Genomic DNA, 15,573 nt, shown 5'->3' on the forward strand with positions numbered 1-15,573 from the left:
GAAAAATCAGAGAAATTTGGTGTATTTGTGGAAGAATCAACGTTTTCTTAGTAATTCCCCAAGAGTAGGTTTTTGAAAAAGGAAAAGGACAAGTAATAAATTTAAAATTTGTTCCATGCAAACTCTACTTCAAATCGACATTCTGAATATAACTGGTAATTATACAGTAGAAAATTGTATATTAAATACTCTAGGAAATGGAAACGTTTCGAAATTTCCCACTTTCTTTTCTAGATACTTTTAATGTAATTATGCATTATTTATGCTATAATTATGATATTTTATGTAAAAAAAAGATTTCGTTAATCACAAGTAAATACATGCCAAGTAATACGTAAAAGCACACCCCTTAAAACCCATTCCAACAGTCAGTTTCTATTCAGTTTCCCTTCTTGTTATCACTTTTACATGTTAAGCGTTTTTTATCCTTTAAAATATATTTTACACACGTTTTTTTCACAAGTAACAAGAATATGCATAGAAAGTGGTATCTGAATACAGGTAATGTACTCAGGAATGTTTTCTCATAAAGTATGGCATTTATTTCGGAAATAATCTTTCGTAAAAATCCATTTTCCGCCAAAGAAAAGTTCGTCTGCTTCAGCTTTTCTTCCCGCGTTCCCTGGCGTAAGTAAGCGAGAGAATGGCTTCACTTTTGAGACGTAAAGCAGTCCGTCTCTGTATATAGTTTAATGGTCGACACCTTGTGCGTATGTGCGTGCGTGTTTTCATGTATTTCTTGAAATTTGAATTTATAATAATATCACTTAATGAACATGCAAAGAAGAAATACGCGGGAAAATTTATGACAAAGAGAATTCAAAATATGGTGACAGATTGTGTGTTTATGCTTGTGCGTATGTCCATATTTCTTTCCTTGTATTTTTAGAACATGTAATTTCATTTGAATTTGTAAAATATTAGTTAATACATGAAAGCAAGAAATGTGAATGACAATTTCCGGCACAATGAAATTTAAAAAAAATCAAATAAACAATTATACTCAAACAAAACAGTAATATATGTTTCGACAGACAGAGAAACTGCAGCAATGTATTTTGTATTTTCTTTAGTGTGACACGCCTAAGAAAGAAATATTCAATAAAGATGTAGACACTAATGTTTATTTTACATACTAATATGTACAGAAAGTGCAGTTAGTTTCACAGAAACCAATAATATTGCAACGGAACATTGTGGTAGAGTGTCTATTGAACTGCTTCAGCACGCATAAGTATTGAAGCTGTCGTCAGAGACCCAGTCGTCAACGTCACACGGGCGGCAGTCGCTATCAAATTGGAAGTCGTCGAAGGTTGTCCTTTTAACAGTTACTGGTTCCTCCACGCTGTCGCTGTGGATCGACTCGAAAAGGTTCTTCACGCTTTTCCTGTGTTTCCCCACCGTCCCATGATCCATTGCTCCGGGAAGCATCCAATTCTTGCGTTCTTCAAGAGCCTTCAGGGTCTGCTGGCGCATACGGAGGCGCTGAAGAGCAGGGGATGCTGAAAGAAAAGATATTTGATGACGTGTTTCAGACTGTAGTCATTTGAATATTGCAATTATTTTTGTTCTTCGAAGAATCGTTATGCGGACGCGCATTGTCATGGGATCTCTGTTAGGTTGCACTGTCCGGAATCGCTTCTGGAGTTTGTGTATGTGTGTGTGTGTTTGGGGGGGGGGGGTAGGTGTTGATGTAAGCATTCGAGTTAAACCGTTGCACCTGAAACACAAACACTAGAACAATGGAGGTGATTGCTATACTTGGTTTGATTGGTTGATAGATTGAATTAAAAATTTTGGGTGCGTCAGCACTTAGGCGATTTCGCATCCGTCACATGATACGGGGTCCAACCCCTTATCTTATCCAAAATATAACTAAGAACGCAACTGTAATGTCGGAGACTAAAATATTCTCACTGGGTTAAAAGCTGAGACTGTAAACCGACACTCAGCACAAACAAGAACAAAACACAGGACAACACACACACAGTCCTACGAAGATTATACTGGCCATAGAACCAGACGCCAGGGCCTCGTTAGTCAGAAAATGCAGTCCAGGGTGTACTACGTGGAAGGATCACTCCTTACACCCCTAAACTTGGTTTGACTGTACTCTGTCATTCACCCTACATCCCGGATCTTCCCCCATCAGTATTGTATCTGTTCGGTACAATGAAGAGCGCAATACGCGGAACAAGGTTTGATGACGAGGAAAGCGTTCTTTGGGCCGTCAAGGGAAGGAGATAGGACCTGACACAGTGTCAGTGTTGGAACACATGCCCTCGTTCCGCTATGACCTAAGGCCATGGAACTGAAGGAGATTTCCTAGAACAATACTACCTCTTTTAATTTCAGCTGCATTTGAATTTTGTGTTACTTAACGTGGCCTTTCTTCCACTTTGGCTAATCTCGACGATGAGGATGAGTGACGACTAAATGAAACTGAAGGAACACTCGCAAAGAACACCTATCCCAAGGCTGGGACTCGAATCCGAGAACTTAGATGGCGAGATCTAAAGTCAACTGCTTATTGGCCAGTTTAGTCTGATCATTATTCATCAACCCTCGTAGAAATTAGTCGCAAGTGGTAGGGAAGGAACATGAAATAACGTACATTTGAAATTTTATGTAGAATACGTAGAATATCGACTATGCCTATCAATAAGTTTACTATCTGCTCTATATCGGCATCAGGGACCTTCCCAATGGCGCAGTGGTAGCGTCGTTACCTTGTAATCCAGGGGTCCCGGGTTGGATACCCGGTGGAGGCACATAGGGGTTCGGATCCCACTTTAAACCAGGGTTGTTAAAGATGCAGGCACAAATAAATTCTAATAGGTTCTATTGGGTTCCGATGCAGGACCGGAACCTTATCTCTCGCGCAGTTTAAATTCGGGCCAAGTTGCGTATTGTTTCATTGAACAAGCTTTCTGGACCGAATTAAAATTGATCCGGAAAAAAGGTTCCTGGACCGAATTGAAATACTTTACAGATAAAAAGGTTCTTTACGGTCCAGAACCCATTTACGCTTGATGATTTTCTCTCCTGGACCGGAACTGAATTTATTTAAAATTCCTGGATCTTTAACAACCATCCTTTAATCTGTAGGTCCAGTCAATATTAACCTTAGACTTACAGTGCATAAAGTGGACTTAGAACACCAAATCAATCAATCTATCTATCTATCGACATCAGTAAACATTTCATATCGGTCCATACATAGTACAAATTGCAAGGGAAAAAAAAACAGCATAAAGTTTACAAGAGATAGAACTAACCTTCATTTTCCATATCAGCTGCAATGGAGAAGAATCTCTTCTTGAACGCAACGTCCAGAGTGCCTATTGGGTCTTTCCTCCGCATCTGCTTCTCCAGATTGTATATCGTCCGTCGCCTGGAAGGTCTCTTGGTTTCTGAGACGCTCAGTTCGCTGTCGTTGTCGCTGTCGATGCCCCTCAGCCTCTGGAGGTTCTTGGCGATGTCGATGGCGTGCTTGTCCAGGAGGTCGTCGCTCGATGTTTCTTCTTGCTGCAAAGAATCCAAGAAGATAGAATTGATTTATCTACGCAATAATCAAATCTATTTTATTCTGCATTACTGGTTAAATAGTGAAAATGCACTTGGGAGTGCTTCCGAAATAGATAATAGAAATGTAAGAGTTAGTCTCCTTATGGTTCTAAGGGGAAGAAGGTTAGTTACGCCATTGAATCTATTGATTACAAGTCCTACTGCATTAGTCACGATCATGGACGCAATTGCGGATCCTCTAACTGGACGAGTCCACTGGCAAAGTAGGGGCGAGGACTGCAAATTGAACGCAGACGGGGAAGCAGGTTTCATCTAATTGTCCTTTCTCTACTTCCCAATGGTCTGTTAGGAGTTGAAACAGCCATTTCGAATCAAACGCACAAGAAAATGAATAAAATAAATGAACGCGTATAGACGGAATGCTGACCTACTCGCATGCTCCCACCCAGGCTCGTACCGGGGGGTGCAAGGAGACCATGCCCCCCCTCAAGCCATGAAATATTTAATGCAAACCTAAAAAATAACATGGATAATTTTTAAGATTTTGCAAGAATTTCGATTTTCTTCTTGTATAAATGAATAGGTTGTTTCTGGCGAGAGGCAGACTACAGAGCAGTCTATTACTATATTTAGTAATTTTAGTTTTATAACAATTTATGCAAAGCTACTAAATTTTTCAATTTGGTCAGGACCGTTCACCATATTACTCCCTCTTTTGACTTTTTTGGACTGCAGTCTTTATGAGAAAATGTCCTCTTTTTGTGGTTAATTCACATTCAGACATGATCTTCATTATAATGATCATTCCATTGCGTTGATGGTCACATTCAGGGAACGAATTCCCATGGCGGAAGGGAAGGTCTCTCATCTCCCCACCAACGATCTTGTAATATTAAAATTTTCCCCCCATTAAAATTTTCCGAGGGTAAGAATTTGTGTTATAACAAGAAAGATAAGCAATTAGTTTGGACTTCAAACATATTTTACTAAGAATAACACCATAAACACATACAAAGAAGGAATAACAAAGAATGATGTCAACCTGTGTGTGAATGTTGCATACATCTCTTGTTCTATCTCTCTCTCTCTCTCTCTCTCTCTCTTTTTAGGGCTGATAACTGCATGGGGTAAAAACTTACTTCTACAGTCATTGGATTGGATTGATTTGGTGTTTTAAGTCCACTTTATGCACAGTGAGGCTAATCGGGACTGGACCTACAGTTTAAAGTGGGATCCGAACCACTTGTGCCTCCACCGGGTATCGAACCCGGGACCCCTTGATTACAAGGCGCCGACGCTACCACTGCGCCATCGGGGAGGCCTTACTTCTACAGTCATATATAAGATTTTAAAATTACGGTATATTAAAATTGGACTAGTAAGAAATGGAGCCGTGGCTGCGGAGGTGGTTGTCTTTGTCACCCTAGGCCACTGGAACATATAAATTAGACCGACCTGTCATTTCTCCTCCATTTCTCACCTCCTTTCGTCGGGAACAAAATATTGTATTTACATGTTACTTTAGTAGGAAACTAATGTCTTCTTAAAGTTTCTCATTTTTTGTCTCTCCGGGCCTTCCCGATGGCGCAGTGTTAGCGTCGTTGCAGTCTAATCAAGGAGACCCGGGTTCGATACCCGGTGGAGACACATGGTGGTTCGGATCCTACTTCAAACTGTAGGTCCAGTCCCAATTAGCCTCACTGTGCATAAAGTGGACTTAAAACACCAACTCAATCAATTTTCTGTCCCTCCACCTAGTTATCTTTAATTTGCAATCGATTTTGCAGATGTGAACAATAACACACACTGTCCTTTTACGAGCCACATTTCTTGAATGCTAAGTTTTCTTTTCATCGGATTCAGCGAAAAAGAGTAAGTAATAAAATTTCAACAATCTCTAAGTTTGCCAGCTACATCTAGGTAGGGGGGTGCGAAAATCATTCTCGTCCTGGGGTCTGAAATCTCTAGCAACAACTCTGATAAGGAAATATTTCCTTTCGATAGACCATTAATAGATTTACACCATTATAAAAACATAGCACAATAAAAGTATGAAAATGTAATTAACATTTTAATAAAAAGCAATAATTAAATAATATCTAACACTTATTAAAAGCATTTCACCCATCTTCTAATTTCTTGACATTTTGAACCAGTCGTTAAAGGAATTAATTTGCTAGTTTAAATATATATATATTAATTAAATATTTAATAATTGATATATATTTCATGACACACACACACACACACACACCACACACACACACACACACACACACACACACACACACACACACACACACACACACACACATATATATATATATATATATTATAACCAAAGTTCCGGGCTTGCGCCCCCCCTCAAATAAATTCTGGATACGGGCCTGTTTCCACCTACTTTCTCTTTCTATACTCTGTCCCTGGAATCTCTGGAGCAAGGCTGCGCAAGAAGGGGAGAGAGCGAATGGGCGGAACGAAGGCTGGTAACTGCAGTCGCTTTTCCCCACCACGCAATCCCGTTCCATCTCACGTATTCATTCGTCGGGCTCTCTCGAGTCACTACGTGCGCATAGACTTGCTTTCGTCCGCTGGCTAGTATACTGAAAGCATTTCCATCTGGCGGCAGGGAAACAGCGAATCAGCGATTAGTTTAATTTTCTTCTACTGACATCGGGCATTTTCAAGTCACAAAGCACCGAACTCTCTAAGTGGGACTGAACAAATGAGCGTTGGATACACCACATGTTGCCAAACGTACTGTAAAGAGAAAGAGTTCTCCGACAACGATATCATCAGCACCAGAAATCAATGGGATTAATGGTACGACTGCTCACGTGGTCCTGCAGAATGAAGTTTCCGGAACGACCACCACACAGGTCGGTATGCAACTGGTAAAAACAGAGTTACGCTTGGCAACTTTGCTTCGGGAGAGAGTGATGTTACCCCTACAGCTTTTTCTTACTGAGTTTGCTGTCACCCACCGAACTAGACCCCCTCTCCCGAAGACGACTGGGGGAAACAAAGAGCCATGAAGGCCAGCCGTCAGCTAGAAATGCTACCAGTATAATTTGGACTCGTCCATACAAGCTACGTGCTTCTTCCGCTGTCGAACAATATAACGCAGTGGATTCCTTACCTCTCCTACACCCCGCTATCTTCTCTCCGTTTGTCTACCATAAACTGACACAATACTCGTATGTAACAATGTTCATTCTTAGGTATGTAGTTTCTAGGATATGAATGATTCTCAATCTTTTTGTTGTTGACAATAGATTTATTGTTATTACTCCCTTTTATTAAGGTTTCTTAGCAGAAATTGCACAGCTTCATAAAGCAACAGCACTTGGAGGAAGCTCTAGTTGTCTGACAATCTCAGTATTTGCCAAGAGCAATCTTAATTAGGATGGTCTGAAATTCATGACTATCACAGATATATTTCAACACTAGTGCACTACATGAAATTTCTTATTTGTTGTGAATTCCTCTATATGACCAAACAACAGAGACAGCACTGAAGCACTGTAGAGGCTCCAATCTTATTGAACAGAGACAGCAAAATGCATGTTAAAGCATTTCCAAATATTATCATTGTCACTCGCAAAGAGTTTTCATTAATCCCAATGATTCGATGTGTCGCATTTAACATGGCAAAATCCTACGTTGACTGGTAAGTTCCAAAATTTATTAACAAAGTAGGAAATTTCTGCTGTCACATATTTAAAAGTTACCCCTTGTGATGGAAATACCCAATGCTTTCGCATAGAGAAACACGAAATGACGAGTTCGTTTGGACTCAATGCTGCTACGTTGTCTGCTGATTACGTCATCATTAATATGACCAAAAGATGAAGCACCAAAAGTCCATCAACCTTGATTTTATGAATTTCGAGTTCTGGTATTAGTATTAACTTATCAAAGGAAGTGGCACTGTGTATAGTAATAACTGTTATGACTTATTATTTTATTTCTCACCGGCTTAAGAAAATTCGTTCTTCTTCTTCGTATTATTATACACATCACACTGCATTCATTTGCTTAAACAGATGAACAATATACAGTATTCAGAAACTACTCCACAAGATGTTCTTAAGCTGTCTGTACACGATCAAATGGCCATTGAAAGAGAGGATAAATGACTCAACAAAATCGACAATTGAAGGTCGTTGAACAGCGTTCTTATTGAAAATCTTTAAACGTCTAAAATGGCACTAAATCAAAGAACAATTCCACAAGTTCGCATTTTACAAAAAGATTGCGCGAAAAGAAATAAATAGACAGCGATTAGCCGTAACAAAGATAATAACTTTTTGCCAAATGATTATATCACAAATTCGAAAGAAGTGAGATTTATTTTATCAGTATTATAGTCTAAATGAATTCTGAGACACTGGAAAAACGTGAACATAATGACGAACTAATTTTATAAAATCTAATTTCTGCAGATATATATATATATATATACGTAGTTGGTTTTCATTTTCCTTATCTAAACTACAATTTAATATCAACACAAACTATTGCACTTTACGGTTGACTAGCGAATATATTTTATCACATCGCGCATGTAGAAATATACTTCATTCTTTGTTAAACTAACTAACTCTCTAACTCTCTAGCCTTCTTAAACCCGAAGGTTCATGGCTGCAGCAACACAGGCCATCCATCTATCCCTATCTTGAAGATCTATATACTCTTTTCCATCTCTACCGATTTCCTTTAGGTTCATCTCAACGTTGTCCCTCCATCTTCGTCTTGGCCTTCCTATAGGTCTCTTACCATCAGGTTTCCCAACAAGAATCCTGTAAACTTCTCTTTCCTCTCCCATTCGTGCCACATGGCCTGCCCACCTAAGTCTTCTTGATTTAATCATTCTAATAATATCTGAACATGAATACAAATTATGTAGTTCTAAATTATGTAACCTTCTCCACTCACCTGTCTCCTCATCCCTTTTAGGTCCAAATATTTTCCTACGGATCTTATTTTCAAATACTCTCAATTTATGTTCCTCTTTCAATGTAAGGGACCAAGTTTCACACCCATATAATACTACAGGCAAAATTACTGTTTTGTATATTTTAACTTTTAGTTTCTTAGATATTAAACGAGAAGACAAAAGTTTATGAAGAGAGAAGTAACATGCATTTCCTGAATTAAGCCTACTTTTTATTTCCTCTTTAATATAATTTTCATTTGTTAATATTACTCCTAAGTATTTGAATTTGGAAACTGGTTCAAACGAGTTGTTATCAATAATTAGATTTTGATTATTTCCTAACACTTGGTTTCGGCCTGTAAGCATATATTTAGTTTTCTCTTTGTTAACTTCCAAACCTATCTCTTTAGCAGTTTTGAAAAATATTTTAGCATTATTCTTAATTGTATTTATATCATCCCCTAATAAGTCTACATCATCTGCATATGGTAACAACTGAGTCATACCATTTAATTTTAGTCCTTCGTTAGTTTCTTTTACCTTCCTAACTGCATATTCTAAGGCAAAATTAAAGAGCAATGGAGATAATGCATCTCCTTGTTTTAACCCATCATGAATTGTAAATTTGTCAGACACATTAATACCCACACGAATTTTACTTTCTGTTTCACTGGTGCATACTTTTATCATACTAACAAGCTTCTTAGGTATTCCAAACTCTACTAATATATTATATAATTTATCTCTTTTGACCGAATCATATGCTTTTTTGAAATCAATGAATAGCTGATGGACATTTTGATTATATTCCCACTTTTTTTCAAGTGTCTGTCTGATGTGAAAAATTTGATCTCCTAAGTCACAAACATATGCTACACTTTTCGCGTCCTTCATTCCTTGTTGCATAAATAAATTTATTTATTTATATTTTACTTGGGATTACCGCTAAGCAGTTTTTCCCATATCTACACCCGCATAAATAAATACAGGCAAGAATGTTCCACCTCTTCTCTCTTTTTTTTCCCTCCTAAGTCACAAACATATGCTACACTTTTCGCGTCTTTTTCTCTTCACAACAGACTAGAAATAAATGGCATTCTGCAACTCGATGCTACTTTCGATAATCGATTTCAATAGCATGTGATCTAATTGGCCGACAGTTGGTTACAAATGGAACCGTTCCTATGTAGAAATTCTTGAACAGTAACCACGAATTCGAGAACAAATATGACGTGTAATCTGACGTCACTTTCCTTAAACTTGACATTCAGAACTTGTTCGTGTTTCAATTGCTTTTGTACACACAGGAGCAAAAGACACTAGAGAAACGAGCTTGACCCTACCTTGCTAGGGCCGGTAATTTCTGTGGATGACAGGATGTGGGAGAGAGTGCCTATTCTGTGGAAGAGCATGGCCACGAACTGGATGCTGATTATAAGAGTGAAGAAGAAGACCAGAACTAGGCCAATGGGCTCCATGTGAAGGTACTCTTCGACTTCTACAAACTGGAAAGAATAATACAAAGAAAGTTTATTGTCAGCACATAAATCCCACCAATACGTGCTGTACATACGGTACTACAATCCATTGCAAATACAAACTAACAACGTACACAATCTCAATAAATATAATATAAATTGTCATGTTTTTGAAATGATACAACTGTGTGTGGAACTATAAACTCAAGATAATAAAATGTATACATCTGTATTTCAGTTTTAGAATAATCTGATGAAATAAATAACTATGAAACATTGCTATAACTTTAGTTCATACATTAATCGGAAATAAAGAAATATGCAGCAATGACGTACAAATGATCACATTATGAGCTTACCAGTTACAGAATTTTCTTTGGGATCTGTCAAACTTAATCAACATCATGTGTTACATTTAAGCAGTGTCACAATTTGTAGCTTTGCATAGCACATAATTAAACAAATGAATTTATTTCTAAATAACTTGTAATATGTGTACATATTTGTTTTCATGATCATAACAGGTTAGGAGTAGGGGAAAAAAATGATATGTGATTCGTCACTTAAGTTTGGGCTTGCAGGAGTTGGTTAGGTAACAAAACTCGCTTTTCAACCATCACAGTTTATTTAAATAAAACAACCAACCATCAATTTTGTCAATTTACCGACTCATACATACATTAAATATTGTATGTTATTATTTTTTAAACAAAAACATTAGCAATTTTTAAATCCAAGCATATGCGAAAGTGAAAAATATATTTGTAAATTTTCAGGAATTTTTTGTTGATACACCAATTGGCATACAACGTGAATTTTCAGCTATTTCTTGTATTTTGCTTTCAGATCCGAATTCTTACTGCCAATTTGTTTTCTATTGTTGTATATTTTACGTAACTTTTATATGGGCAATCACGAAGGTATGTGTCTAGCAGGCAGGAAATTAGTGACAATGTTGTGATGATGTTATGACAGGAATTTCTCATCCTTTCAGTAGTTTTCTTCCAAGATGTGTCACATGAAACTTGAGAACATAGCTGTGGCTACTTTTAGGGACGCTCAACTTTAAAAAAAGTATATTTGATATGATACTGTAAAGAAGAAATACAGAATACCTCATCTGGTTCATCCGTGAGTGTGACATTGATCATCTTAGGAATCGGCCACTCCACGTAGAGGGAGTCCTTATTCAGCTGCAGCAGGAACACAATCAAAATGTAGAGCGAGTTGATCATGAAGAAAGCGAAAACGACCTTGTTTCGCAGGTCAAGCAATTCAGCAGCCACCTTTGACTGCACAGCACGAGATGAACGGAAAATAAAATGATTAAGATAAACAATCAACATCCACTTACACACACCAGTAAAAAAATACAGGTTCATTCAAAACGAATGGTGCAACTTTACACAGTTATTATGACGTTACTATTTATGATAGAAAATCAGAAAAAGCATCAATATAAAGAAGAACTTTCGAAGTTTTACTCACATGACTCACATTACAAAGATTCGACATGGGAACCAAAAGATCCAAAATATAATCAAGTACTTGCTATGCACGAGACAGCAAGTCGTTGTCAACGGTTTCGAAGGTTCTAACAGTTCGCAGTTGTAACTTTGGAAAATCTTTCGGAAGGGTGAAACATATGCATTATTACCGAAACGCATGCGGAAATGTCTTTGCACCATTGTGATTGAATCAGTTCTCGATAGCTCCAATATACAATACGCCTTCTACTGTAGCCATTTTGCGACACTGGTGGAGCATCGGCTAAGCAGAATAAGCCCGCTAACTGGGAATAAAACTTCCAATTTTTTCTTTATATTGATACCTTGTCTGATTTTCTATCATGAATACTAACGTCATAATAACTGTGTAAAGTTGTACCAATCATTTTGAATTACCCTGTATAATACAAATATGTAGTACATTGTATACAATGATCCATTTTTTTTAGGGAGCTGGAATTTTAAATATATTGTAGGGGAGCGGGATGCTCAATAAAATATTTTGCATTTTTAATCTTCGTTTTAAAAGTCCTTGCATGACAGAAATTGAAATCGGAAGTCATTTTAAGGGCGGTTTGCGTGCATTTACCATGTTGGATTTTCCAGACTTCATTACCACTTTCATTTGAAATTTTTTGATTCTCTCAAAACTTTGGAGGGGACTGTAGCCCCACCAGCTCACCCATGCGTACGCCAGTACAGTGTTCCGAAAGTATCTTTCTAAAAGGAACAGAAGCACCGCTCTGCAATTTTTGACCCTCTCTGTACTCGCGCGTCTAGTTGGTTACGCGGTGCAACACCAACTCGTCTATTTTACAGTTATTTTCTGCTGAAAATTTATTGCAAACAAATTACACACAATCAATGATCATTAATTGTATTAAAATAAATATATGAAGACTTATCTGGTGCAAAGTATAAATCTTCCGATATTAATATTATTACAACAAAAAATATGACGTTTTCAAGTGCAATTGGAATTGACGAATTGTAATAGAGTTTGTAGGTTGTAAATATAGTAGGCAACGAAGGCCTTGGTCAATTCTACGAAAATCCTTTTACCTTAGCATCCAGAGGAGACACATTGTTAGAAACGCGGTTGCCAAATTTAGCTCTTCAAGTTACAAATGTGTGTCTTAATGTAACTGTAAAAATTGATAATGTTGCTTCTGTTGAAATAGTTGAAATAACGTCGTTACGTGTCCTCCTCCGTGGCCGTGCGGTCTAAGGCTCTGTGCTTTGGGGACGGCATAAGTCCGGCTGGGTTCAGTCTCTGGGTTCTCGGCCTGTGGCAACCCACCATCGTGAGGAAGGTGGGGGAGCTACGATTGAGTAGCATAACCCGGTCAGGGATATCTCCTATAACGGCTGGGGGTTCGACGTGCTAACCCCACGTCACCCAATTGCCGGTTGAAGAACTCCACACCTCTAGGTAGGATTGTGGCAGGAAGACTGGCAGGCGGGAGATAGACAAAGGCCCTTTCAAGGGCTGTCGAGCCATGGGTTATTATTTTTAACGTGGTTACTTCTATTAAGAGTAGTTACTTTTGAACATTGGTTACTTTTTAATATATATTTAGTATTTCAAACAACATATCCTAAAATAATTATTGTAAAAACTATGAACATTTAATTACGACCAATAACACCAAATACTTTTATTATTTATTTATCAAATTTATTTTTTGATGCTTTTGATGTCCCACGAAGAAACAATCTTTGCAGCATCAACATATTAAAAAAGATGTGATTTGTTATTACTTTTAGTAAATTATGTTTGTGTGAGATGGTTGACGAATATTAAATTACTTGAGTACTGTCTGGGAAGCACTGTGCGAATTAAGCATTTTGCTTGGGGATGTGGGGGGATTCTCACTCAGAGGCGTATTTGTGGTTTCATTTTGGTAAGTTCTTTTGGGGGGCGGTATGCAAATTTGTATACAGTAAAGTAAACTATTGCCTGACGGTTCTAAATATCTTAGAACATTAGTTCTGACCTAGGCAATTAAATCTTCTGATTTAACATTTAAATGTAATTTAGAAACATCTAGTACATGTTTTCATTCTAGGAAAAACCAAACGCAGTCACAAGAAGAGCTATTGAACTAGTAACACCCAGAACTTAAGGAAATTTCTATTGCCGAGTTCAAACTTAACGTCCATTTAATCTACCTACAAGTTTCTTGTGAACACTTTAATACTTGAAAATATCAGCACTATGCCACGAAAACTTAAGTGGAAAACAGCCTGCAGTTGTCTCGGCTCGGTAAGGTTGGTCAGTTGCAGAATGGGGTCCTCCTTTAACTCACAAGTCTGCATACTTTTCCGGAGGTAAATCTTTGATAACTGATAATCTTTGATAATGGACATGAATGATTTTTCAATTGTGTTTGTTACACATATTTAAGAATATACTATGTGGTTTCAATTTCATTTTCTTTGAGGGGGATAAAAACATCCCTGGCAGGTTAAGATTATTTTTTTTCGCCAGAGATAATTTTTTTTGAGAAAGGGAAATCTCCTTCATCCCCTCTTTCGTTAATTCGCACACTGCCCTTATTTCAGCGTTTTCTGATAGCTAACAAATAAGTGGTTCGTTGAAAAAAAAAGTTTTTGGCAAATAACAATCACATGTAAGTAACGGGTGGGTCTAAACTTACAAGTGACGATAAAAAAAATGCACTCTTAATTTACTTGGCAACGTATTAATAACAAAAATGGTATGACACGAAGCGTACAAATTACTTAAATTACTTCCTTGTGTCATCAGCTATCCAACAAGCTACAACTGTTGCAAACATTCACATTTATGTTCAAGAAATAATACTTCATTCATCTTCATGTGAATGGAATCAATGAACAATACAATTAAACAACATTACACGTCTTGTTCAAAGTTGGCACATCCGTTACGAATGCAGGCACGCAGGTTTTTACGGACATTTGGTCTCGTAACTTGTGATGTGATGGTGTCCTTGATGTGTTGACCAGCTGTTAACATCCTCTCCCTGAGCTCTTCTTGCAAGTTTACCGGTGTCTTGACATGTGGCTCCAAATGTAAATGTAAAATTGTCATTTTTTAAAAAAACAATAGAAATTCGATTATCTCGAGAACTACTAATTTTCGGACGGGGTATCATATGGTCAAATTTATTGCAAATTGTCTCTACTTAAACCCCTTTCAGGGAATACATCTAATTACCAGTTACCCTGTGTGTGTGTGTGTGTATATATACACACAGGGTGATTTCGAACTCCCATTACAAACTTAGGGGGGTGAAACTAGAAGGAAAAACAAGCCGAAAGTGCCATGTGGCAAAATTACGAAAACGGCACCGTGTGGCTGCCAGAGCCGTGAGAAAATCGGTTCACACCTCTTTCAAAGAGCAATAACGTCTGAACCACGAAAGATACGAAGATCGGCTCTGGCGGAAGTGGAGGAAGTCGTATCCAAACAATATCAGGGCGTTGAAATTGCGGCGCTTTTCGTAATGCGCAAGGGGAATCCCCAAAAGAAATGGGGAATCCCCACTGCATGTGAGCGGAAACTCGCGCAAAATGGAGAAAGACGACGAGGGAACATGCTGTCACAGGACGGTCGAAAAGTGACACATGGAGGGAGTCCCCAGAGGAGCGCATGAAGTGCGACAAATGGAACATGCTTGGACAGTGACTGTCGCGCATCCCAGATGGTACGTAAAACGGAGTGATGGATGTACACGTGCATGCTACGTGGAACGCAACGTGCAATTACAATTGCGATATGAACCACTACGTGCCCCCTCCCACCGGGAATTCGTTGAACCCTGGACCTCGGGAGTACAAGGTCAGCCGGAAGTCGGCTCTCTGAGGAGCAGCACCAAATACGTATCTACGTGCCCCACGAATGCTGGGACACGTTCGTATTGTTCTGTACTACATTACTGCAGAGCGTGTAGAGGTATCCCATGCGAGTCCGACGTTAGTCATTAACGTTCTCACGTGAAGGACATGGAACGGGAGCGACCAACCCGTACTTACTGACGTTCCTTCCCGTTCGTAGCCTCTGTGATGCATGAAGGTGTGCGCTGACGTCATACTAGGAGTCACTCGCTATCCCTGGTCGAAGTTGACCCTTGCG

General features: G+C 38.4%; 1 protein-coding gene across 1 annotated transcript in view; it reads right to left on the minus strand.

Annotated features, from left to right (window-relative positions):
• Window positions 1-1,204: 1,204 nt before the first annotated feature.
• The window catches only part of LOC146003421 (chitin synthase chs-2-like), a 191,233-nt gene continuing 176,864 nt past the window's right edge, over window positions 1,205-15,573 (minus strand). The window contains exons 20-23 of the mRNA XM_083141704.1: window positions 11,061-11,237; window positions 9,811-9,972; window positions 3,279-3,528; window positions 1,205-1,502 (exon numbers count right to left, since the gene is read on the minus strand). Of these exons, the coding sequence (XP_082997830.1) occupies window positions 1,222-1,502; window positions 3,279-3,528; window positions 9,811-9,972; window positions 11,061-11,237 (870 nt within the window). The 3' untranslated portion in view covers window positions 1,205-1,221. The remainder of the gene's footprint in view (window positions 1,503-3,278; window positions 3,529-9,810; window positions 9,973-11,060; window positions 11,238-15,573) is intronic.

This window comes from Lepisma saccharinum, chromosome 20 (assembly GCF_977018435.1).
Source record: "Lepisma saccharinum chromosome 20, izLepSacc3.1, whole genome shotgun sequence".
In the NCBI taxonomy this organism is placed as follows: domain Eukaryota; kingdom Metazoa; phylum Arthropoda; class Insecta; order Zygentoma; family Lepismatidae; genus Lepisma; species Lepisma saccharinum.